The 26,683-nt window shown below is 43.0% G+C and overlaps 2 protein-coding genes across 6 annotated transcripts in view; one reads left to right on the forward strand and one right to left on the reverse strand.

Moving 5' to 3' along the window:
- Positions 1-2,659, forward strand: part of ZFYVE1 (zinc finger FYVE-type containing 1) — a 28,105-nt gene extending 25,446 nt beyond the window's left edge. For all 4 annotated transcript variants that reach the window (XM_087746392.1, XM_087746390.1, XM_087746391.1 and 1 more), the window contains one exon: positions 522-2,659. In XM_087746392.1, coding sequence (XP_087602518.1) covers positions 522-754 — 233 coding nt within the window. In that variant the 3' untranslated portion in view covers positions 755-2,659. The remainder of the gene's footprint in view (positions 1-521) is intronic.
- A 7,916-nt stretch (positions 2,660-10,575) lies between these two features.
- On the reverse strand, positions 10,576-25,366 carry DCAF4 (DDB1 and CUL4 associated factor 4). 2 transcript variants are annotated; one of them, XM_087746407.1, is made up of 14 exons: positions 25,270-25,366; positions 24,329-24,438; positions 22,572-22,669; positions 20,626-20,783; positions 19,069-19,151; positions 18,327-18,429; positions 17,198-17,341; positions 16,463-16,512; positions 15,094-15,173; positions 13,375-13,470; positions 13,166-13,263; positions 12,270-12,446; positions 11,930-12,044; positions 10,576-10,978 (listed from the first exon to the last, which is right to left on the reverse strand). In XM_087746407.1, the coding sequence occupies exons 2-14, from the start codon at positions 24,430-24,432 to the stop codon at positions 10,785-10,787; spliced, it is 1,500 nt and encodes a 499-aa protein (XP_087602533.1). In that variant the 5' UTR covers positions 24,433-24,438; positions 25,270-25,366; the 3' UTR covers positions 10,576-10,784. The 2 variants fall into 2 exon arrangements, with proteins under 2 accessions (XP_087602533.1, XP_087602532.1); XM_087746406.1 differs by lacking the exon at positions 25,270-25,366 and adding an exon at positions 25,112-25,263.
- Between the last annotated feature and the right edge of the window lie 1,317 nt (positions 25,367-26,683).

Here is a 26,683-nt window from a genome sequence, read left to right on the forward strand (position 1 = left end):
GCATTTGAATCTTCTGTTATTGGACCTGACTTCCTACTCATTTCCCAGATCATCATTCCACTGCTTTGCCTACAGCATGTCCTGCCATCACCCTTTGTGGGTGGTGTTGTCTGACTCAATGAAAGGAAGAATAAATCCCTTTCTCAGTTCAGACTGTACATGTGTTTTTGAATGTTTGCTTTTTGGTGACTGTGTTTTTTTTTGGCCAGAGTTGAAACTGAAGGTAGGGAAAAGCAAGTGTCTCAGCCTCTGGAAGAGTCTGAGTAAGGGAAGGTGCCACCATTTAAGGAGAAACAGTCTATCCCTTTGAAGAGAGGCAGAATGTGGGAGAATGGCAGAATGGCCTAAATGGCTACCCGTTGCACTGAAGTGTTCTGTCAGTAGGTCTTCTTCCCCTTAGTGGCAGTGGTGTGACTTGCAGTGTGTGAGTACTTCCACTGGAGTACGTTCTTGACATGCTCATGTTCACAGATTATTTTCTTCTCCCTCTTTCTCATCCCCCCACCTCACTTCCTCCATAGGACTGGTAAAAGATGCTGCCCGACCTGCATACTGGGTACCAGACCATGAAATCCTGCACTGCCACAACTGCCGGAAGGAATTCAGTATCAAACTCTCCAAACATCACTGTCGGGCCTGTGGCCAGGGATTCTGTGACGAATGCTCACACGACCGCAGAGCGGTTCCCTCTCGTGGATGGGATCACCCAGTCCGAGTTTGCTTTAACTGCAATAAAAAGCCTGGTGACCTTTAGCCCCAGGCTCTTCTCCAGATCTCTGCAATTCCTTATGTTCTCAGGGTTACAAATGAAAATATCTGGTCTCCCTTTCACCTCTTAACCTGTTGCAGCCAGAGTGCATGCTTCCAGTTTCTGGCCTCCTCTCGTGTTATATCCATCTTGGAATGCTGGGAATGAGCTTACATTCAGCCTCTAGGTTTTAATTTCAAAATAACTGGGGAAGGGAGGGAGCTCCCTTGTAAATGAGCAAACCAAAATCCAGTGTATTTTATTCCAATTTAAAAAAAAAATATATATCTATATATATCTATCTATGTATAATTTAGTATATTAAGAACGTGGTTGGCTAATGAAGCTTTGAGTATTCCTAGTTCAAATGATGGATGGTGTTGTTCCTTACTATATTGGATCAGACTTATGGCCTTCTGATTCTTCTTTTGGAACGTCTTGCTGATCACGATGTCCTGTGAGGAAGGTTTGGACTCTGTGTTGCCAGGAAATCTCCAGTGTTGATGCATGAATTACACCTGGTAATTCAACCAGCCCTACATCTGGAGGTGCTGTGCTTCTGGCCATGGAAGATTAAACTCAGATTCATTAGCGAGTTTGTTTGAACTGTGATATGAGCAGTGGTCTTACAGCGCAAGAGGTAACAAGTTGAAATAGACCCCCTGGTAGAGACCAGTAGTGCTCCGAAAGGTAAAGCAAATCATATGGCACAAGGCAAAGCATTCTGATTTTGCCGTTTCGACTTCAATACCAGATCAAGAGGTAGCAGGGTCTTGCTTTCCCTGACAATGTTCTCGTATACTCAGGTTTTCTTCAAGTTTCTCTGCCAGCTTGTTTCAGTTAAAAGTTTTGTCCAGAGCAGAACGAGAGAACACATTGTGTAGGCAATTCTGAAATATGAAGTTTGAGTTGTTTGGGTTGTGATGACTTTTCTTTTCCCCCACTTTTTAAGTGATCCCAGAGTCTCTGGAGCCTCTGTGTTCTCAGACGTGGTTACATAGAAACTGCACAGATTTGACTTATCTTTTTTCTAATAATATGAACTTACAAATCCACCTGGAAAATGGGAACCTTTCTTCTTTGCTCCTAGCAACTGGCACTCGCTGGACTTCATCCTTTTATTAAAGGACTGCAATGAATTCACTGATTCTGTGATCAAAACCACCACTTAACCTAACTAATACTGTCTCGTACTGTGGATTTGTGGTTCCAGTTATAAGAAGTAAGAGACCGTTGTGGATTGAACTGCCTAAAATTCTCCCTTCTTGGCTTACATAGACAAGAATTCTTCCACCACATGAGAGTTGTCTCCTTTTGGAGTGGCTGGACTTTGATGCAATGTCCTGGAACTGTGGTATTTTTTTCCCCAGCTTATTAAATGTGCTCTTGTGTAGATGAGTGCCCAACACCCTGTTTCTGGACTGTATTATTAAATTAACTGCTATAAAAAGACTTTATCTACTGAACAAGTGTACTGACTTTTTCCTTGTAACAAGCGGTTCTCACTTTGTCTCTGAAAGAACATACTCACAAAGTGATTGCCCCTACGCAACTACATCCAGCCTACACACGGAAGTAGACTTGGAAGACGTTCCAGGACACCTTCGGTACTGGCCGAGTTTACCGGGGACTGTCTAATGTTTTTGTAAGCAAAGTCTGCCATAAATGGACAGTTGCCCAAGGGAGGGCATGAGTAGGTAGAAATCCTCTCTTAAAAGACATTCTGCACATCCGGCATAATTCTGTGCTTCAAAGTATTTTTATTTTTTTAATGGGTGAGCAATGTGTTCTTGGTTTGTAGGCTGTGCCCTGTGTGCTGTTTATGCATGTAGCTTTACTACCATGTTAATGCACAAAGAGAAAGCAGCCATGACATTCCTTGTATAAAACCTTTGGCATCTGTTTCAACAACTTGTCTGATTTTTTTTTTTCCTTGTCACAGACAAAATTACTACTCAGTCAAAGAGGAAATCTTGTCTAAACATTTTTAGTATATATATGATCTTAGTAACTTAGCAACCTGTCAATATGCAGAGTCCATTCTTGACTGATTATCCTGGAGCTGAATCTTCTATGCTGTTGCTCAACAAAGCAAAGTCTTATGTGATGCTTAAACTGCAGCAGGCTTGGTGTTATACTCTTTCTGGACAATGTTGAGAGGGTTATTTGGGTTCTTTGTTTTCCAAAATGAAAAAAATATCTGTAAGGTTTGAGTTCACTGCTGTTTTCTGTACGCAAGAACTTTTGTTTTTTCTGATGGTATTGGGTGCTGTGGGTACGCAGATTATAGAATATGGTTATTAAATGGATTAGCTATTTAAACGGGATAGATACATATTTTAGCAGAGCCCAACGCTATTTGGTACTAACACATCAGCATTCAATAAACAAAAGGGCTCCGAACAATGTCTGTGGGCAGAAAGCTCTACAGGAAACTTAAATGAAGGAAATAGAAATCCTGAAAAAAAAATCACTAGAGCAAGTAACATGGGAGCATCATGTGCTTGGGTGGGACTGTCAGCCTGAAGACAAGGGTTAGGTTAATCCTAGCAGTAGAAACCTGTGAGAGTTTTATTCCTAAACTCTTAGAGATGCTTCACGTGCAGAGCTATTGGTAGCGTCTAACCAGAATGAGTCTTTGCAAAACCTGTCAGCAGTTAACAGCAATCTTGCTGGAGCTTGGCAAAAGCCCAAACTGTGAGTGTTTCCTAACTGCAGTATGAGACAGGTCTGACACTCTAATGCAACTCCTGTGTGAAAAAGTCTTGCTTATCTACAAAGGCAGGGATAGGAGGGGACTGTTTTCCAGGAAATTTCCAGAAGGTCGCTTTGTGTGTTTTACCGAAGACAAATTACTTCCCAGCAAATTGCAGTTGGTCAAGATGATGGTGTATCCTTTGGATCAACTGAAGTTCACTGTAACGTTAATATTTCAGTAGTTGAAATCAGCGCACTGACTTGGTATGATAATGAATTCAGTTGGTCTTGGATGTGGCATGATAAAAGCATGTTCTGAGTTACAGAATGAGGTTGACTGATGTAAATCTCTTGCCAGAAAAATGATGTCAGATTGATTATTGGCAGATCAAGCAGCCTCTTCACCTCTTCTGATTAGGAAATGCTATGAAAAACATCAAGTAAAATAAGAATCATGTGAATTAACTGATGCGCAAAGATGTGCCCCAGTGAAAAACTAATTCCTCACCCAAAGCACCACAAAACGCGCCTAGATTTGTAGAGGAAAAAACATCTGATATGATTGCTCTATTCTGATGGATTGTGGGTACATATGCCAATTCAGCATAAAGATTCATCTTCAGATAGGTGATGTGGGTTTTCCTCTCCTTCTGTGAAGCAGATATATATGAGCTTCATATAGATGTGCACACTTTTAGACTCCTTACCCGAAACCTTTAGGCTAAACTTGGCTTAAGCGTGTACCAGGTGCACATTGCACCTGAGACTTGCAGCTAGGGAAACAGATGGCAGAACAGCGTGGCTGTAACACGTAGCTATTATCAGGGTAGCAGCAGGCTACAAGAAAAACGGCTTTGTCTTTCACTTCCCACCCCCGCGTTGGGTTTCCTGCTCGTTCATCCTCCTGCCCAGTTCCCCACAGGTGAAGTTGCACTTGCTAAAGTTGGCCGAGGTATCCCGTATATTCCTGTCTGTGTCACTTCCGAATTGGACCTTTGGTTGTGTTCCGGAGAACATGACAAGCCTCGCTAGCTTTTGATGTCAACAAGAGTTTATTTGTCGAAATAAACGCCATTGTTATGTTAGATCTGCTTTGCATTTATGCTAGGTGTCTGCCTGCTGTGGCTGTGCTGGGACATTCGCAAATGCCCCGTTGCTTTGGGTAGCCTGGGCTTTAACATTGCAGGACTTTGGCTTCCCACCTGGTCATACAGACTTTGCTCTTCATCTTTTTCCTTCTAGCATAACCAGCCCAACGAGGTTTAAGTACTACTATCTCACTTTATTTTGCAGCCTCTCGTTTTCATGTTTCATTGTCAACTGATGCTGTCAGTCACTGTAGCTCCACATATTGTGGCATTGTCCTTGCATGTGATTTATTGCTGATGGCTGTAATATAATTTGGCATCAACAGATATGTCTTCGCCTGCCAGTAATTTGAGAACAGAGAGTGATTTGGACAAGCAATAGAACTGTCTGGTTTTTGTCGTCCGAGTCCCGTCCCCACCCCCCCACGTCAGCTTGAGCACTCTTTCTTGGTAAAGCAGTGTTGATGTGTATATTCTGTCAGTCACAGTACATAGCATGTCATAAATGTTTTTGTTTGTAGTGCAGGCACATCAACAATGAAATCATGGCAATGCCAAAATAAATAAAAACTGACTATGAGGGCTTTCAAAATCAACAGTATAATGTGACAAAGACAAAGCTAAAGTAGAATGGCAGCTAGTCAGTTATCTTAGGCCAAAATTAACCTGCATTCAGCTTTTTACCTTAATTTTTATTGGATATAACTCAAGGAAAAAATAAAGCAATACAGATAAAGTTTTTTTTACATATATAAAAGAAGTCCTCATGTAGGAAATGTCTCAATTGTGGCATTACAGAAATTCTGTCAAGAATGCCTGCAGATTTTGAAACACTCTGATTTCTGACATTTTGAAAAGTTGGCTAAATCTTTCTTGTTCTGCTTAAAAGGCAGTTTTGTGGCAGCACTGGAGGGAAGCAGTAGTGTATGTACGATAATGTACAGATGATGACTTGTCAGGAAGGCATCAGGAGTGCTTCACAGCTACCATGGTATTAATAGAACTGCAGATAGGAAAAAAAGTTGTTTGAACAAGAAAAGGCAGGTGCTCTTGATTATATTTTCAGACATTATCTAAAATGGTTTATCAACTTTGTGCCTTGGCTTCCATTTTTGAAACACGAAACGAATTTGTAAAGTGCTTTAAACACTAGGGTCAAGCATCTTTTAACCCCCAGCCCCTTTCTCCAGAACCCCTGTCTAGAAAGTACTTTGGGTGGGTATTGACTGCTTGATTTAGCTCACAGTATATGTAGTAAATGCAAGCAGCCACCAGCAACTGAAGGTTTGGGGACCAAAGCTGAATTGTCCACTGCCAAATTATAACTTTTCTGAAAGCAGCTACTGTAAGAGGACATCTCGAGACTATGTACGCATTCCGGTTTGAATTCTCACTTCCTCGCAATGCATGCTGAATTTTCTAGTACTGTTAGAATAGGTCCCTATTAAGCTCAAAAAGGTAAGAATGCCAGAGTGAAATTGTGACTAGTAAATTGATTTTTTTAACCTCTTAGTTTCAGTATTCATCAGGATAATAGAGGAGGAATGACCATGAAGCCATGCACGGCAATAAATCACGGTCAACAGAAAGACATAACCCCCCCCACCACAGAAGACCCAAAAGCAACTCCCTTCCCTGCTTTAGATACTTGAAGGTAAAACCGTAGAAGTTTAAGTTTCTACCAGTTATGTCTAAGAACCTCACGTGGCCTAAAGGCTTTTATGTGGAAAGAGCCTTTTTAATCAGGGTTGAGAGATGGCTAATAGGAGCAGGGTATATGGAACAGAACAAGGATGAGACTCTGAGGCTTCTGAAACAATCGCGTTGATGGGAGGGACTGGCAGTTTGGTCAGCGAGGAGAGCCTGGTGCTCTGCTCTGAGCCTCGCGCCAGTGAGCAAAAGGGACCAAACAAATCATGCCTGCTGGCTGAGGGGTGCTGCAACCTATCTTGGAGGGCAGGTTTGGCCTTTCTGAAGTTTTCTACTAGATTCGGTACTTGCTGAGAAGCTGAGCCAAAGAAATACCGTATTTTGATGGTGTAGCAGAGGGGAAAAGTGCTGCAGTTCCTTACTTTTTAGCTGCCTTAAGGTCCTAGCTATTGCTGCATAATGAAATGGTTGCTTTAATATACTTCAGCCACTGCCTGCAGGCTGCTTGCTGTTTGTCACTGAAGCCAAATTGCCTCTCTTCTTGCCCTGCTTCCCCTCTCCTTTCATACTGCTCTTGCAGGCGTAATTAGAAGTGTTGGCTGCCAAAGCCCTCATTGGGTGAATGGGTTTGCAGGGACATGTGTGTGCATTTGGCTCCTGGAAACAACAGAAAGCAAATTAGTATCTTTTGGTTTATGAGTTTTGCCTAAAAGGGAACAAAGAAAAGAAACTATCTTCAGTTATGTAAGATGCATTTCTGCCACAATTCCTAGTTTGTGCTTCCCACGGTAACCGGGCACAATTGTTGCACGGCCTTGTTCTTGCAGAACAGGCATTACTGGAGTTCAGAGCACTGGAAAGAGTTTAAATGCTAATTCAAATTTTGGAATTAATGCTGATTTAAGGGAGTTCATGATCCTTGTGGTTTGCTACCTGCAAGTGTTTGAACCACACGTGTTTACTAGTGAAAATATCAATATAAAATATGTTCCAGCTCAACTCTGAGTTGGTTATCAGATGTAACATTAGGAGTTTGCAGTGGGATGGGGTTAGCTACATTTCTATTTCCTGAACAGATGCTTAGTTGCAGTATGCATTATTAACTCCGTCAATGCAAATGCTTTTGAAAGTTGTGCTGCATCTATTAATCACTGTGCCTGCAACAGAAAATGTCCCAAATTAACATAACTAATCAAGACAAATTGCGGAGTATTTTCTCAAATTGAAAAGAAAAGCAAGCCAGGAATCAGTGATCACACTAGCCAAATTGGTCTCTTGGTTTCCAAGGGTAGTAGGGGGAATGGGAAGAGCCTGCAAGACTTACCATCTGAGGAGAACAGAGGACCCTTGGCCTTATAAGCAAGTTCTGTAGAAAGAAGGGGCAGCACAGAGTATGCTGTGAGCGGCATCCACTCTGATTTGTGTGAGAAAGAAGGCTCTGCAGAGAAACGCTAAAGCCAGATCCATCAGGGGAGCCGTAGTTGTAAGGAATTCACAGCTCAATCTGCCTATGGGGAAATGGGAGATGGCTGTTAATGGGATACAAGAAAGATTTGGGGGTTTTGAATCGATACTCAGACAGGGAAGAAACTGTTTTAAATATTTTTTGGGATTCATCTTTCATCTTCACTACTCTCGCAACAGCTATTTCATATAGAATATATTCACACTGCTCTCAAGAGGAGAGTTTTCCTGCTCTGTTGTCTTCTATATAGATTAATGGGTAAAGGACATACAAAGAAAGGGAAGAAGATCAGCACACATAACATTGCAGTGTGGTGAGCAGTAAGAGCTGCTGAGAAGAGCGAGCCAGTTTCCTAGACCAGCACATTGCTTAGGCCTGAAGGTTGTGAAAGGATGGGAGAAATGAGTGTGGAGTCCTGCAGGACAGAGAGGATTCTTAGTAGGGCCAACCCTTCCTGGCACCTGTATTTGAATAATTCCCTCTTATCCACAGTCATTTGAAAGGAAGGAAAGGAGAGAGAGGAGCGCATTGGAAACAAACAAAACCACCACAGGATATGCTGAGGTGTGTACTGGTCTCGTGAAGGGAATCTCCCTGTGTTGGACTTGCAATGCAGGGCACTTGTGATGCTTCCTTTTGGAGGAAGCCACCCAGAGACACAGTCATGAAGTGTGCTCGATGAGCTCAGGCCACTAGCAGGGATGCAAGAAGGGATGAACTGGCCACACCACCAAGTTCTTGATGTGCTCTTAGAGAGCTCATGCCACAACCGTGACTGTCTCATCCCTGGTAACAGTGCTGTGCTCATGCTGCAGCTCACACTCTTCTCCCAGAAAAACATTTTGTGACTGATTGAACAGTTTTGCCAGCCCACTTGTTCAGCTGCAAATACTCCTGCTCAGTTACAGCCTAAAAGAGCTTTCCCTGCACATACACCGGAGTGAGGTGGAATGGAGCTGATGGCACATCATGATGAAGGTGGTGGGGTGCAATCCCTCCATAAATAGGTTGCTCTGGCCAAAAGCTTTAGGTGCAAAAGAATAATAATATCTGCTGAGAAATAAAAGAGCTAGAAACGTTTGTGGCATGCCTAGGAGGGTAGTGGTGAAGGTTTTCTCTAAGGGCAGGAACAGGATTGCTTGGTACCCTGCTGTACCTGATAAACCAACAGAGCATCCCTCACCTCCTTTGGGCTGTAGCACTACTACACTAGCGCTTCCACGTACCTACAATTACCCCTACCCTCTGCCTCCACACAGAGAGCACATACTCTGCTGGAGTACTGCTGCTCTACTGCTGCTGCTGGAAAATGTGCTTCTGCTACTTGATGCCTTCCCTGCCCCTTTGGGAATCCCTGGAAGGATTTCAGAGACAGCACTACAGGCTCAGGACAACACACAGCAAAGTCACAAGGGCCTTGGAAAACGAATTAGTTATGCCTGCTCAAAAAATACGGTGGAGTGAATGGGGTAAGCAGTCAAGAGACAGGTATTAGCACTGTTTCTTTTTATTCCTGGAATGCAATTTACTGAAGTAGAAAAGCTTTGATGGGAACTTGCACACCCCTTCCTTCCCAGGATGCTCAGTACTGTTGCACCCCCCTGCAATGAAGACACAGATGGTATCTGAGGTGTGAGTGCTGTGCTGGGTACTCCCAACTGTAGGCCACACCTATAGTCACCAGCAACACTTACCTTTGTGTGCCTGTGCAGCCTATACCCCATTTCAGAAGGCAGCTGGAACGCAGACACCCAGCCTAGCTCTCAGCGAGATGGCCGAGTCTGAGCCAGCCGGACACAGCCTCCTTCCTGACATGCTGTGCAGCAAGGATGCCATGGTAGCCTGGTTGTACGCTCGCCTGCTGACCTGGCGGGACCCCATGCAAAGCAGCATCTCTGATAACACAGTTGTACATCTGAATGCTCTAAGCGGATCCCAGGATGGAAAGGCGGTTCCGGCATTCCTTTTCCAAGAATTTTGGAAAACTTGAGCGCAGCATGTCTTTCCCGTGAAGCCCATCAGTAGCCCCACCTAGTTCATGAGGGCCTTCAGCCCCTGTAGGCTCCTGATCTTGTCGGCACTTCCTGCATATGCTAGCTGCAGGATGGTCTTGCCCAACCCAGGCTGGTTACCAGCAAGGAGCTGGAGGTAATGAGGCTCCATGGGATAATTGTTCTCAAATACAGGTACAGGCTCCTGAAGTGTCATCCAGTTACCCTGAGCTGGTACTACAACTTTGCAGCTGAGGGCCCAGTTGTACCTCGGTATGCAAAAGCCCTGACTGCATGGGTGATCTCATATCCCAGGCAGGATGTGGTCTGTCCAGGCTGGGCTCGTCTCCTGCTACAGCTGCATAAGCAAGCCTGCCTTTCCAGACTGCTGACCGAACTCCAGGTTAGGGGTGCGGACTTGGTTAGGAAACACCTAATAAATTAACAGGGACTTTCAGCCTGGCTACTGCACCAGGAAAGGGGCTTTGTTCTACACATGCTGCCTTGTAAAGGGAATGGTGGCAGGGCAGTAGCACGCTACCATCATCTGAAAAGGACAAAGTTTAGCATGGCCCAGCTCAAAGGACTGACAGTGAGTGGGGAAACAGCTGTTCCTTGGACTGCTTCCAACCACAGATGCAGTAGACAGCTGACGCAGGGACCCAGACCAAAGCTACTCCAAACACAGCCCCAGAACACCTCTAGTGTCAGCTTCTCAACACCAGCTACTTCACTCTGCTAATCCACTCTGTTGCACCAGCCTACTTGCTAACGTAGATGTAACCACAGCTAAGTGGTTATATGACCAAACTAGGATTAAGCTAGAGCAGACTTTTGACAGCAAATTCAGCTAGCATGAGTCAGGCCCTTACTGCACGTTACCAGCTTTTCAAAGCTTATAGCTAGATTTCAAAGAGGCTGAATATTGTCCAAGAAGTTAATCAGCATTCAGCTTTTATTTACAAAATGTCTCAGATGTATACAGCAAGATTTGCTGAACCTGCTGAAGGAGGTTCAGAATTTCATGGGTAAAGCAGATGCAACAGCAGCACTTAGTGACTCAACAGCATGGTGACCGGTGCAGAAATTTTGAAGTCATGTATAGTCTGGCAGCTTTGTAGACCAGGTCTGAGGAGAATATTGCGTCAGTTATAGGAGAAGTGGTACAGATCCTGTTTGACAGCCATGAGTAAGCCAGGAACTCCTCGGCTACCCCCAAGTCTTGAAGAAAACACCACACTGGGAATGGCATCTTTGGAGGCTGGATGGGGAGAAGGGATGGTTCTAAGCAGATGGGCATCTTGGAGACTCCAAATTCTGGTGTAGCAATCCTGACCAACTGGAAAGGAAAGGACACCAAAATTCAGTATCGCACAAAAAGTACTTCACACAGCTCTGCAAGATTATCATCACAGAAGGTCTATGGGGAAAAACCCCTGACCATTTCTACACACACTAGAGGCAAAGCGCTTATCAATACCTTATGAAACAGAAATTCTGCGCTGGATACTACAAATGTGGGAAAAATGTGCATTTCCTATTAGGCAATAAAAGGTATGATACATCAGTATTCAGAGTGCTTTCCTTATTATCAAGCTCCTAAGCCAAAAACAGGGGAGGAAAAGCTCACTGTCAAATTAACAAGTATTCTTCTCAGTGTTCCGTCACTTATTGACAAATCCAAGGAGAAGAGGTCAACACGTTTACAGTGACACTGTGAAACTTGGCTGTACTTTGCTTTGTTTATTGTTACCATTCCTCCCCTGACACACCCCCCCCCCCCCCCGAAGTCTCAGACTGTAGCCAAGTATATTCAAAATGAATCTGAGTGGTATAGACAGTTTACAAGGAATTATGCTTACACACCAATGCTTCAGTCCATCACCACACTACCCACTTAAGCACCAAACATACATATACACGGTCATTAGTCTCTATATAAAGTTATCACCAAGTCTCCTATTTACATGTTGTTTCCCTGAAGTTCAAAATCAAGCGTTTTCTATTCTACTCTTGAGAGACACTGTGGAAAGGATAATGGGACTTCTGCAGCACACAGCAGAGAAAGCCGTTAAGTGCTACACAGGAGTGATTAAAGTAGGTGTGCATCCATAACATTATTTCTTAATTTTCATAGTATATTACAGTATGTCTAAGGCTAAATTTCTTCTGAATTTTAAAGAATTAACAGCTTTACAGCTTCCAACAGCTATAGCTAAGAAACGCTCCTCAGGCCTAAGAAAATCACTGCCATGCACGCTACAAGTAGAGGGAAAACAAGTCAACCCACCTGCTGTAAGAAGTCCTTCCTCCTCATTTACATGCAAAGGGAGAACAGCATATTCATTGTGATGACCTTTGTACTGTTTCACACACTTTGCCGTTCTCAGGTCCCACAGTTTTATCTGCAAGTTGAAGTAATTGTTTGAAAGAGGATATATTAACAAAGCAGAGAGCACTTGATGGTTGATAAGTAAGTGGACCTGGAAGAGGACCCATATATGGGACTACCACTCAGTTCCATACTACCCCGCTAAAGAACAGGCATCCGCCCTCGGGACTGGGAAAAGCACCTGTCAATGCCCAGACACTAAAAGGAACAGAATACCCTAAATGCAACAAAACCATACCTTTCCAGCCATATCTGCTGCCATGACATAATGTTCAGCCTCAAGAAGGCGAATAGATGTAACTGCTGAGTCATGGAAGAAACGAATTGCTTTCCAGCTCTGGCCCTTTCGGTTGCGTTGACGCACATCAATGCTGAAAATCTCACCTGACCGGCAGCCATTGTACAGCACTGGGGTCTGGAAGAATCCCAGAGAAAGAAGTGTACTATGTAACATCTGAAAGGATGTTACAGGTTATACAGACAGAAGCTATGTCGAGCTTTTGAGCTCTCTGGTACAGTTGTCAAATTATTTTATTAGCAGGGGCATTAAGAACCAGAATTTTTATTACACACTGCAACATTTTTTCCTCAACCAGCTCATTAGTTCCATTCAAACCTCAACTACTTACTTTAGCTGTAAAAGTTCAGCTATGTAAGTAGGAACTTAAATCTAATGTAACAGCAAAACAGGAACTGGAATTCTCATATTCTGATTTCACCCCTCTCACTAGATCTTTGTGGACAAGTTCATTAGTATTATATAGGGGTCGTCTTCTTTTTGATGGAGATGATACACTGAGTATTAACAAAATGAGGTCATTTGCCAAAAACAAAACCATTTTACAACACATTATTACTGTGCTCTTTGTACTTCCTTCATTTCCTTTTTACCTCTGTACAATTAACAAAAATTACCCCTGTTGCCAGAGAGTTTGAAATCAGTTAATTTTTTTTGTTGCTATTCAGTTGTGTCTAAGCATCAGACCACATCAGCTCTGTCGTGGAACAGCTGTCCAACAGTAACTGTAATCACAACCTTGTGCGCAGCATGATGAGTCCCATCACAAACAGAACAAAAACGCCCATCGATGAGGCAGCGCCCTGAAATAACGAAGGGTGTATGGTTCTTTTTACCTGTGTGGCAAACTGTTGTGCTAATACATCGCTACTGGTTCCAAATGTCTGTCGATGCCCTGTCACTACGTTGGTCACAAGAACTCGTCGTGTCAGGCCTAAGGAAGACAGATGATGTTCTTTCAGCTGCGATTTGGGTAGCAGCTGGGAGATGAATGCAAGAAGTCTTTCCCACTGAGACAGAAGGGGTTGCTAGCCTTGCAGATCACCTGTGCTGAAGCAGTTGTCTGCTTGGGGATTCAGGCACCAAGCACAGGACCAGGCAGTGGATATCTTGAAGCTGCACAGCATTCCAGGTCGATCTCCTAGGAGAGAGCAGCAACACATGAAGTGTCCATAAAATGTTAGGACAGGATGGTAACTCAGAAAGCTGCTCTGGATTTCCATACTTCTTTCAACATTACAATCTGAAGCAGAGAAAGTGTTACCCAATTAGTGTCCCTGTGCTACTCAAGAGACAGCAAACAACAGTGGGACTTCATGACCGTAAGCTGAAGACTTATAGTCTATAGAGATAAATGACTGTGAGAGACTGAAATTTATTGAGTAGTCAGAGGGCTGACCATGGCAGGAAAGAGAAAAATAACACTTGCCTTACAGCACTAAGTAAGCCATTTTTTAAAAATAACTGGGCTAGAAACATGAAACATTTACTTTATAAGCTGTAGATTAGCCAAAACCTAACCTGTAAATTCTTGGCCTGCCTATTTTAAAAAAAACTGTTTGAGTAAGTAACAATACCCTAGATTTGACCCTTACTCATGTAGCTCCTGCACAAAGTCTAATTGACATAAAATTTAAGTCCTCAGTTTTCCCTTCCTTCAGGGCACATCCACCATGATCACACCTATGTCAGGCAGCACAGGTGACATGTCTAAAACATGGTTTTAGCTTAAGTTCTACTTTGCTCCCAGCATCTACTTAGCAAGGTTCCCTCAAACCAACAGTTTAGGAGAGTGAAGTCAGTCAATAAACTTGGAAATACCTAAAACAGTCAATCAGAAATACTAGACGGGAGGACTCTGGTGGAACTCAGGGCATCTGATTATGGTGAAGGGCTTAAAATGTTCTACAGAGCAATTGGGCACACTGGCCTAGTGGCCATCCATCTTCAGTGACTCTTCCAAGTTCATGCTAATGCTATGCAGTTTTTTTTTAATGGCTGCATAAATAGCATGACATTAAAAATTTAAAATAGGTCCGTAACTCTTCTCTATCACAGATTTCCTCTGTATAAACTTAACTGATCATGTCTGAATGGAAACCAGGTTAGAGGACTGTACTGTGTGACCTGAAGAAGCATGGTTCTGACATATATCAAGAAAGTCCAATCAATAAAGTTCTGACCCCAAGAACATTGAACAAACAAATATGTAAAGATACAGCTACAGCCATCAATCAGACATAGAATTCTCTAAATCAATCATGCTTACACACAACTGAGCATCAACTTGTACAAGGAGCTATAGGCTGAGACATTTACCAGCTTTCCACCTTTGATTAATCCACTGAACACACTTGAGTAGCTACTATGAGAAGGGATTCTGCAATGATTCCAGATAGTCTATAAGGACATTCGAGTATTTCTGGTATGCAACTTCTGAGTATTAGTTACAAGCCAAGCTACTCATGAAAAATCCCAAACATTTACCAGTGAGGTGTTCTCCTGCCAAAGTCAAGTACTACAGCAGCAGCAGCTAAAAATAAACTAGTGCTTTGAATACTGCTTGTTAATTAATTCTTAAGGTAAGTTCTTTTATCTGTTCACTTCTTAAACTGTTTCAGGCTTTCTAAATTTTACAAGAATACAACAGTCTCACCAACTACTGAAAAGTGTGGAAATAATCCTTCCTTTGTGCTCTTTTCATACCATAACTGCTATCGAAAATTGGAGGGAAAAAAACAAACAAACAACAGAAACACCCTACCTGGGTTAGCGCTGCTGAACAATGATGCTGGAAGAAGACTGGCACAGCCTGGTGTTTCTGCAATTCCCATGAGACACAGCTTGCTGAAGTGAGTTAAGGAAAACAAAGATTTCTCCCTAGAATGGAACAGGCTGCCTAACATTTATAGCTGGGAAAAGCAAGGTGCTCTGACACAGCCACAGCCCACAATACTTTCCCTTTGAGACTCTGATGTGCCTTCCAGCTTACAATTAAGTCTTGGCTCTTCCTTTTCTTTCATAGGAAAGAGCTAGAACTCTCATTCTTGTTTGTGTATTTTCATTACCAGAAAGACAAGATAAGAGGAATACTAAGGCATCTTTCTAGTGATAAAAAACACAAACATGCATGGCCTACATGGATCATTCTTCTCATCTTTACATGCTGATGACGCTGCATTAATATAGATCTGTTTTTCATGGAGATAAGTTGGAAAAAGGGAAGCACACATTGGGGAGGCAAGGAAGATTCACTTTAGATTACATTACAATACTTTCTAGAGATTATACCAGGTATAAATAGGATTTGAAAGCTGCATTTCAAGTTCAGTGGGGTAAATCTGCAACATGACTAGAGGAAAGCACAAAATAACCAAACCAAACAATCCCCAATTCCTAACCAGCTGTGAACAAGCCTGATGAACGCCTGCCACCTTCTGGATCAGTCCTGAATTGCTTGGCTTCTCCCATGAGCCATCACATACACTCCTATGTAATTTCCTCTCTTTGGCCCTTCACTAGCACGTCTGTTGCCTGCCATCTCCTACGTTAGAATCCCCTTTTCTTCCTCTCTTCTGGATTCGGCATTGTCCATTACTGCTTCCTCTACTATACCACCAACCTTCCTCTTCTTCTGAGACAGATCTGCAGAACATGCTCTGAAGTTGCAGAGCATGATGCCAATGAATTGCTCCCATTCTCCTCTTGCCCCAACCAATATGGGGATGGTTTACACCAGAAACCAACCAATCCACTTTCAAAGAGGTCCACTTCAAAGAGGAAGTTAGTTGCCTTAACCCTCTCTTGTTCTTTTGCCCCAGCCAGTTTCTAAACATCAGATAATTTTGGATGTAGCATCTACACTATTAATGAAGTGGGAAGTCTCCAGGGCAAGAAACATGGTCCTTCACCTACTATTACACTGCAACAATTCTACATATATCTATAACAGAACCACACATCTGTTTCACTAGCTCCAACACCTTTAAACTTTTATAACTTTCTCCGTTTTCCAGAAAACTTAATTTCTGGGGCAACTACATGAGATGTCTTCCTGGAAGTTAGTTGTTCTGTGCAGCATGATGCAGACTTGTGAAAGCTGAACTGAAATTTTGCTTTTTTTAAAAGGATATAAAACATGAGAATCTGGATGAGTCAATGATGCCCAGCACACAGAATTCACCTTCAGACACAAGAAGACATACTATTTTTGTGATCTCTTATTCAATTCATGAAAGGGTATTTCCATGCAAAGATGACATAAAACTATGCGCTGGGCACACTTCCTTAGGCCACTAAATAGCCCAGTAATGGGTCACGAGCATTTTAGCCTTATACTCCTCTTAAATGTACAAGACAGAGCAGCATTGAGAAGTCTGTCCAAACATGGACTGAGGCACCAAGCATGTCCTATTATTTAAGAGATCATCCTTAAAAGAATACGAGCATGACAAGATTATGAAAGCCTGTTTTAAATATTCTTCATGTTCAAGGATAAAAATAATTTTGGGAAAATGTGTTTAAGAAAGAAGCATGCAAATCTTAGTCATTTCTGGCCCTCAACATCAGTTTTGTCAGCTATGGCCAAGTGCAACTCTGAAGTAAGGACTATCCTTGGAAGCTGGTGCTTCTACATAGTCTTCTGGTCCAACTGTAGCATAGCATTCCTGAGAACTCACACTGGTACTGAGGACTTTCAGAAACAATTTTCCTGTGATTCTGCATTTATCCAAGCTTCACATTGCTAAATTCTTCCATTCTCTCTTCCTAACCCCTTCCCCAACCCTCATGCAGTTCCACCTGCGCCTCCCAAGGAACAGCATTCTGAAAATGCAATAACTGAAGGAAGCAGGAACAGAACACAGTACTTTGCGGTTTGTGAAGTAGAGGTTGTCATACATCTCCACAGCGAGAGACTCCTTCCCCAAACCACTGAGGTTGATGATACCATATTTACATCCTCCATGCTCTACATCATTCACAGTGAATATCCGTTCACAAGCAACATCTGCCTGTAAAATAAAAGCTTACTGGTCACACTTACTGGAAACTTAGAGGAAAAAACAGCTTGAGGGAGCTGCATTAAGTCCAAAATGAAACAACACATTAATTCTGATCCCTTTAACACCATCTGCTTTCCATTCATCTCAAAAAACAGTGGCCAACCCCTCTTTATATGCATGCACAGAAAAAACACAAGAAAAGGATTTAGCCCTTGAGTAACAATAAATATTCTTTCCAATTATATAAGTTCTAGACACTTACTCTGGCTGATTAGTAAACACAGACTGGTATTGGTAGAGGACTCAAAACAAAAAATTAAATCTTATCAAAAGTGAACGTGGAATTCCCCTGCTGTTGGGTCACAGCAAAGAGGCTGGTCCTATATTTCAGCTTTTCTTTTATGACACTAAGTTTCTGAATCCCTTCTGGCTCCAGCTACCTATGCAGTGCCCTGTGTACAAGCCCAGGAGCTGGTCCTGGAGAGCTTCCTACATAGACTATGGAAGATATTTGCTCCAGAGACCTCTCCTGCACATACAGTACCATCAAAACCAGTAGAAACTGCCATCAGATCACAAGATGCAAGATGATTACTGATGTTTACACAGACTCTCTGGACCACAGACTTTGCCACTCCCCAAATTCTTCTCTTCCATTTTCTTCTTCTCTCTCAATCCTCTCCACTCCCCGTTGCCCCCCCCCCCCAGTAATTATCCATTCAACTCCTGTTTATTTCCAAGAGAACATGTTGATCAGGTTAAAAAAAAAAATCACTTTAATATCCAACCTTTTCATCATTTTCCTTTCTAGGAAAGGATCAGCCTCCTCCTACCTGTTTAAAATTACCAAGCACCGATTTTGAGAACTGACACAACAGGAATAACACATCTTTGAAAGCAAAATTTGACCTATGGGATTTAATTACAAGATCCTGAACTTTCACTGAAGATTGGCTCTCCTTATCCTACAGACTTAACAGTTCTTATAACATACCACAATTATTTTAAAATTGTTGGTTCCAGCAACTGAGGAATCTGGACTGTGAATTTCTATCTTCCTCCTCTGCATGCAATTCACTTTTAGTTCATGGACCAGCCTGTAAAAGAAGGGGGAGGGGGTGGGGAGAAGAGACAATTCAGGTAAGCCTAGGTTTAATGCCAATGAAAAGAATTCTGGATAGGATATCCAGAACTGCTTCTCAGTCACAGAAGATAAAATGCCTGAACTAGCATGCTGCAATTTCACTTATATAACCCATGAACATGTGCATCTTCCACATTCATGGAATTTCATCGCGTTATTTTGAACCCCAGCACATCTTCAGTAGCAGAAACAACAACATAGCAAGTCACTAACTTGCCTTCTGCACTGTTACTGAATCTGAGCATAACAATTCTAATGGGGGGCAGGGGGAACGTTCATGTCAGTTGAAGACCATTCATCCAGAGAAAAGCTGCACTGTATTCATAACGCACAATGTGGCAAAACAGCATATATTGAAAACAAAGTGAAGTTTTAAACTCCAGTTATCTGCATTGGGAAACCTCTTCTTCATTTGAACTCTCATCACTCTAGTACTCTCATTATAAAAGAATATAACTATTTTTTTATTATAGGACAAAGAGTAACATATTACTTAAGTGGAATAGTAAGAAATACAAAAAACCTGACAGGAACAGTTGCACTAATAGCAGAACTTGGTATTGCAAACAGAAGACAAATCAAATTATTGTACCTGCAATAACTTGTGGAGCTCAGCAAACCCAACTGCCTTTTCTGTAACAGCATAGATGAGTTCAGTCCAGCCCTTGTTGTTTTCTGGAAGAGAATATCATGAAAGCATACTCAGTTATTTGCTTGTTTAAGAGTCAAACATCGCTGTGCATCTTAGATGTTTGGGATATTTAGGTAACTTTTTCCTCTAGCCTACATACATTAAAATTTTCAGAATGCCTATAAAACACATTCCAGCACTATCTCCCTGGCCTACTACAGTAAGCAGACAAGAAAGAGACAAGAATATACTCCTGTGAGATGTGGGGTGCTTCTGTAAGTACAAAAACTGGAGAGAAAAAAAAAAACAAAACCAACAGCCATTGTTTTCACTTGACATAATCAGCAGTACCACCTTGAGGTGTGAAGTTACCTCCTGGTTTCACTATAACACCTTAAATTCTTATTATACAGCAAAACTTTCTGTCACAACAAGACCGCTATTAACTATGCGGTCTTGCTGTTGCACTAAACTACTTTTCGAGCCATCATTTTTTAAAATTTCACACGAACGCTTTCTGGGGAGACCAAAGGGTAGAGTACTTTGTAGAGTTACGGAGTAAGAAATGTTTCTGATAATGCCCTGACAAAGCAAGTATTTAAGGGTCAAAATGTTCTTATCTGGGAGCCTAATTCAGATGTCTGATTCAATAGCCAGATTTTGAGAAGAGATGTATATCCACATTTCCCATTAACAGCAATGGGAGCTGTTAGGTATCTATGAAACCTAAACTGCCCATGGAAACCGATAAAACAAGCAAAAAAAAAAAAAGCCAAAACCAACCCAACAGCAGCACTTCCACAGTGAAGACTGAAGAGCTGAATAGCTGGTTAAATTCAGAACTTCATTACCTCAGTAGAAAAATACTGCTTGCTTCTTCCAAATGACAGCACATTTAAGCTGAGCTGTGATTTGTAAAGTTATAAGACATGGCCTTCAGGTAATTAAAAACATTCTTCTTAGGTATTTTACCCAGATTACCTATATGCAGCATCAGCATTAACTCTGCCGTAACACTTCATGATGAAAAGCATACAGACTTTCCAGGCATAAACATAGGACCTGCCTTGATTTTACCTGTCCAAAAAAATTCTTCATAAAAAAACTGTTTCCACTAAATATCATTAGTATTGTTTCTTCAGGGTCCAAGAATATGATCAATACATGTATAAAACATGTGTAAAACTTAAAATCAAGACCCCACTTTGCCAATTCAAGGCAGGCATTTGAAACCTGGCATCCAATGTCCTGACTCAAGTGTAACTGTTGGACAGTCTACAATTCTGAGCACAGTTCCTGTCTCTTTACTAGTTTTTTGTCTGTAATGACTTGCTTTCATTCCTGTGTGGAACAGCCAAACAAAAGGCTTCAAAGACTAAGTTCTCAGCAAAAAGAAATTTTCATTTCTTCAGACAGCTTAGGGAACTGTACCACAGGCAGAATTGAAAGGCTTTAGGTTATAATTTGTCCTGGGCCAGAGTACAATAAAACCTAACTGCAATCTTTTTCAGAATGTACCTTCTTCTGTTTTTCTTCCTCTTCTAAGAGTCTCAGTCTTTTGCATTCCATTGCCTTGTACTGAATGCTCTCCTTGGTGAGTGGGTTGTAGTTATTATGTCCAGGCAGTAGGCGAAAATAGCGGTTCTTTTCTGAGTCATAGTAAAATCCTGGCAGTTCTTTAAAAAAAAAAAAAGTGTCAAAACCCAGGCAAAGTCAGATGGATAACTAAGTTTCTTTATTGCTCTTTGACATCCCACATCTTTATGGGAATGTCAGTCATGAGACTCAAAGCTCTTGCTCCCAGCAGGTCCCAAGCTTGATAGACAGACTAGGAATAGATGACAGCCACTTAAAGGAAAAAAAAGATTATTTATAGTTTCCAAATGCAGTGCCATTATACAGGTACAGAAGGGATGCCACCCACTGACCAAGATGAAATTCAGACACATAAGCAGAGAGGAAAGATTTTGCTGCAGAACAAAAATTACCTTTCTTTATGAATCAATCATGAGGGGACATTCTTGGTTAAAAGACTAGGTAGGGCAGTCATGTGTTGTGTCCATCCCCCCCCCCCCCCAAAAAAAACAACCCAACAAAACCCAAACCCCACTGACAATGAGGTATCACCCAAACCAAAAATAAAGTGATCCACTTCTCAGAACAAACCACTTTTTCTTCAACACATAGGAGAGATTTAGATACAATCAAGAGTACATTTGGACAATACACAGAGGCTCCTTCCAAAGATGAACAGGGGTGAGAGAACTATTCAGTTTTAGTGCTTCACTGCCTGGGTAAATTCAGAGAGGCAGACAGGCAAAAATACTTTGACAGATTCATAATGGCACACTGTCTCAAGATGAGGGATTTTATTCAGAAGAGGTGAGTGCTAACATCTTCATTTCAAGAGTTTGTTTTTAAACCTTTATCTACTACCAGAAATTGCATTTGAAGTAACCTCTTTTTGCTGCTGCTTACAGTTCAGCTCCTTGTCAGCACCTTTTAGGTTTCAGCTTAGCAACAAGTGACCAAGATTTATGCAGGTCAACAAAAATATGAAGTTAGTGAATGAATCAGTAAGGTTCATAAAAAGCACACTGCATTTAGTATACAGAATCTAATTACACAGCAATAAATGTTTTGCAGGATACATCTCTTAACATGCTCACAACCTCTTAGGCACAAAAGGGTGATCTACCATAAAGGGCTCTTTAAACTCTGGCTTTGTTGTTAAGAGGTTCCCGAGTCAGTCATGTTTCAGGACTCTCCTGTTAAGGAAAAATACACGTTTCCACAGGCTTAGCTTTTGCTAGGGTTGTTTAATGAGTCAGGAAACCAGAATGCAAATGGGACATCTTCCTCAATAGCACTGCTACTTCATCAAGTCTGGTTTCACCAGTTGACTCCTTGATAATGCACAAACATTTAGCCAGACTGTATTTCTTACAGACTACAAAATACACTGAAGGCATAAGAGAGATTACTTCCCCCGCCCCCATGAAGTGGTGGATTGTTGTATCTTTTAAAAGACTGAATAACTGGATGAAAGTAATAATTTTTTTACATGCTCTCTTATTTTCTTTGCTTATTTGATGTTTCTATTGACAGATGTATTTTATAACATCTTCAGCACATATGAGAAAATAAACAAAGTTCATTTTCTTCCCAAAACAACATTTCTGGAGGGAGAAAGAGAATTCTATTTTTCCAGCTTATATCAGCTTGGCTAAGCACACAAGTTCTCAAACATGAGAAGCACTTGGGGGCCTGAAAGTTTATTTGGCCCTGCTCTCTAGATCCTCACTTGCTACATCTTTTTATATCACCCGATGTTACTTTTCTCTACAAACTTTACTGCTTATATCCTCCCTTTAACACCGTACTATTAATGCAGCTACTACTACTTTTTTTCATACAGTCAGTACATAGACACTAATTTTTGACCCGTAAACATGGTCTCTTACCTGGTACTACAGAGTTCTGTGTTAAACTGGATGAAGAAGGATCTCCGCTGCTGCTGGGGCCTGCATTCACTGGAGTCTGTGGTTCTTCCTGTTCCGGCCTAAAAAAAGAGCATTGCCTTCAAGACAGGCTCACAATTGTCCTACACATCTTTCCTACAAAGAATCTAGAAAGCAGCTTGTTACTGACACTAATAGAGTACAATTTTGCGAGGCTGTGATAAGTACACTGTGTATATCACCATACACTAAATTATGAAAATAAAACAGTAAAAACATTCAGCTTTAAAACCCCTCAATAACACTAGAGAGACCAACATCTTAAAAGCCTTAATTACTTGCTAAAACATTAGAGGTGGCTGCTGATTCTGCAAATGCCTTTAACTTTTTTCAGTGAGAGATTAATTCTGGGCATTTTACCATATCCCCTGCTTAAAAGACAAGCCCACCCTTGAAAGCATGTAAGTCTTCACAGCATAAAGCTAGAGACAGCGTGGGTAAAACACTGACATCAGGTCAAAAATATTTTGCCATTCTCTTCATGACAAGAATTTCATTGATAAGGTTCACAAACACGCAAAATAAACAAAAGCTTCATGAAAACTCCAAGAAAGAAAATCTCTGCTTTTGTAATAAACATTGCAGTCAACAGGGTACCTGCAGCTGCCTTCTTTTTGAAGTAATTTAAATGGGCACATTCAGTACTGATGAGCAAAATACCACTGGGATGTTTTCTGAATCACCCGTACAATTCTCTCTTTTTTAAGACAGGTCTTATTACATGTCATCTTAAAAGCATTAGGCCAAGATGTTTTGCAAGAGTCGTAATTTATTGAAAACAAAATGACAAAGAAATTCTAGTTCTAATACCAGGTCTATTGCTGTTTGATTATACAACTTTGAAAATAGTTAAAGAACATAACCAATCGACAAGGGGAAAAACACCCCACACAAAACCGAAGCACTTCAATTTAAAGCTTTCTAATAAAATCCTTTTTTAATTCTATATTCACTAAATTAAGGCCCATTTGCATTTCTAACTTTTCTTACACAAATACAACTAACGGGGCAATTCATATACATGTATCTATCTCTTTCTCTAAAAATACATTTAAAAAAAATGCTTAGAGTATTAAAGCAAAGAATTGGCCTCTTTTATTCCTGCAAGAGGCACTAAGGAAAGAACACAGGAAAGAGCCATAAAACCAGCTCAAACACAGGCAAGTGTAAGTTCTAAAGTTTAAAATGTACTTTCCTGAAAGAATCACTTTTCAAGGCAGTGGATTATTCCTGAGACCTTGTTTCAGTTTCCTGATCTGTTAGATATGGTATTATTACCATATTACTTAACATGCTTTTAAACTTTCAGGAAGATCCTTTACGGTCAGTTTTTACACTAGTAGACACCGAGATATAAAATAAATGTGCAGGTGCAATGAAGTACTTACAAACATTTTTTTTCCCTGAACTACCTTTGCCTATTGATGAAGAGTTTATGGACAATCAGGCACACCTGAAAGGACTAGCTCATGGAACCACGTCTCAGTTTAAAATCAACATACGGTTGTGAACATACGATAAACTTCCAGAAATCAACGCAATTCCACTCCCACTAGGGATGACAAATATACCAGAAGTACTGTCCACTAGATTTTTAGATGGCAACGCTACCAGTTCTAGATAGCCACCGTTCTGCACATGTAATTAGGCATAACATCTAACGACTTAACCCATGCTACGCACAAGCTGCATATACTTGCCTTTCAGTATAGTTATTGGATCTTCTGTGCCGATGGGGACGGCAGCTGTGCTTGCGATTGCTCCATCCATGCTTTTCTTTGCTTCTCCAGTAATTTCTCTTCATTTCCACCTATAAAGCAAACATACACACGTACTTCAATGCTACTTGCCTGGAACGGTCCAACACACAAGACAGCCTCTTACCACAGCCTCTTTTCAACCAGTTTCAAGTAGCTTTGCGGTGGCCTAGAGATCAAAACCAGGAGGCACATGGAAGCAAATAATTTAAAAAGAAACACTTTCAAGTCCAAACAGCATCAGATATTAAAGGAAAGAAAGGCAGAACAGCACCACCGGCAGGCTGAAGGGACGCTGCAGTAAGCACGGTGCGGTGCTGACCCCCTCCTGCCCGGAGGGCTAACAAAACATCCTTTTGCCAAGTTCTCACGGGTGCAGGGCCGAGAAGCCCTACAGCCCAGCTAAAGCCGGGCGTTACCAACCGCCAGCCTTCCAGCGCAATACGCGTCCTTTTAAGCGGAGGGGCTCCCTCAGCACCGGGACAAACCGAAGCGACCGACAGCGGCCTGCCAGCCTCCGCCGCGGGCCTGCCTCCCGCCCCGGGCCCAGGCACCGCGCTGCTCCCGCGGGGACATGGCGGTACGAGCAGGCGGCCGGCAGCAGCCGGCTGGAGGGGGCCTCCCCTCCACACGGCAGCCAGGCCGGACCGGCGGGCCGACACCCCCGGCCGCGGGTTTGTAAGCGACCAGGCCCGCTGACCGCCCGCACTACGGGCGCTTCCTCACCGCTGCCGACTATCGCCTTGCCTTCCCTTCCCTTCCCTGCCGGGCCAGGCCGGGACCAGCTCCACAGCCCGCCCCGCCGCGCTGAAGCTGAAAGCCCCTGAGGCGGAGGCGCGGCGATCAGACGCCCACCACCACCTCCGCAGGCCACCCTCCCTCACCGCTGCAGGGCCTCGCCGCTTTCACCCTGCCGCCAAGGCTCCGCCCACGTCCCCATGGGCGAGCCTGATTGGCCCTCACCCGCGCCGCCCGCTCGACGGACGGCTCACTCAGCGTACCGCAGAAGGCCCAGCCGGCGCGTGCGCCCCGTGGAAGGGCGGGGCCACAGCGGCGGCTGGGCGGGGGCGGGTCCCGGGCGGTGTGGGCTCTGCGGCTGCTGCGGCTGCTGCGGAACGGGGCGGGGCGGGGCGGGCGAGCGAGCGAGCGAGCGAGCGAGCGAGCGAGCCCGGCAAATAAAACCCGAGTGGGGGAGCGCGGGGGTGTAGGGATGGGGCTTGGGAAGAGTGGGCAGCGGTGAGCAGGGAGGCGGCAGCCGCCTTCGGGTGGCTGAGAGGAGCTACGGGTTAGCGCTTCGGGGCGTGCTGCTGTGTGAGGGGCGGCCTCGGGCCCCGCCTGTGGGGCGTGAGGCGCTGGCGTGAGGCGGCGAACTGGCGGGGCCTCGCTGCTGCTGGTCAGCGCGGGGGGTGTCGGGGGCGGCGGCGAAGAGGGTCGGCGGCTGGGCTCTGCGAGGGGCAGCACTTGTTTCCTCCACGAGCTGGGGCTGAAGGCAGTGGCCCTGCAGGCGTGGTGGGGGAAGGAGGCGGAGAGGCGTGTTTCGGGGCGGTGGGGTCGCTGAAAGGGCGCCACTGCTGCCTTCTCTGGGCCTCCCTCACTGATTGAAGGCCGTCCTTTGGCTTTGGGGAGCTAGGAGCTGTTACCAACCTCTCTCTGTTAATCAAGAATTTAGAAAAGAGAGTAGCGGCTCTAAAGTGACCCTTCCAGCTGAGGCCTCTTAACGCTTAAATGTTTTTTGAGCCTTCTGCTGCTGGGCGATGAACAGTCCGGTGGGTGATAGCGAGGCATTAGTACTAGGACAGCTTTGGGAAGCATGCAGCAAATGGACAAGGTGGGAGGAAAAAATGCGGTGCCGCAGCCATCAGTAGTGGGAAGAGCTCCTCAGTTGGTTGGAAAGATCTGAAAGAGCAACAAAAGGATGTAGTGGTGAACTACCACCTCTTTGCAGTCCTTGTAAGAAAGCCCTTCTCTTTTTGATCTTTTACTAAAGATGTCCTTAAGCTGGTTTTGTATTGTGGCCTTCCTCCTCCTCTTTCTGCTTATACAGCATCTAGGAGTTAAAAAATGAAACACAGTATGGTACAAATGTTAATTCCTGTAATGGAAGATTAAGGTTGCAGCAAAACATAAGCCATAGTTCACAAAAAATTGTGGAAAAGCAGGGTTCTAGCCTTTTTCCTTCCAAAAAGTTAGGGGTTTTTTTTTGTCACTTTAATTTTAAATAAGGGAATGCCAGTACTGGGAAAATAGGCAATAGATTTTTACTTGGTCCTCTGAATGTTTAGACCTTGCTCAAGTTTG

This window comes from Nipponia nippon, unplaced genomic scaffold, assembly GCF_047370975.1.
Source record: "Nipponia nippon isolate SJK-2023a ecotype South Korea unplaced genomic scaffold, ASM4737097v1 scaffold_10, whole genome shotgun sequence".
NCBI classification, from domain to species: Eukaryota; Metazoa; Chordata; class Aves; order Pelecaniformes; family Threskiornithidae; genus Nipponia; species Nipponia nippon.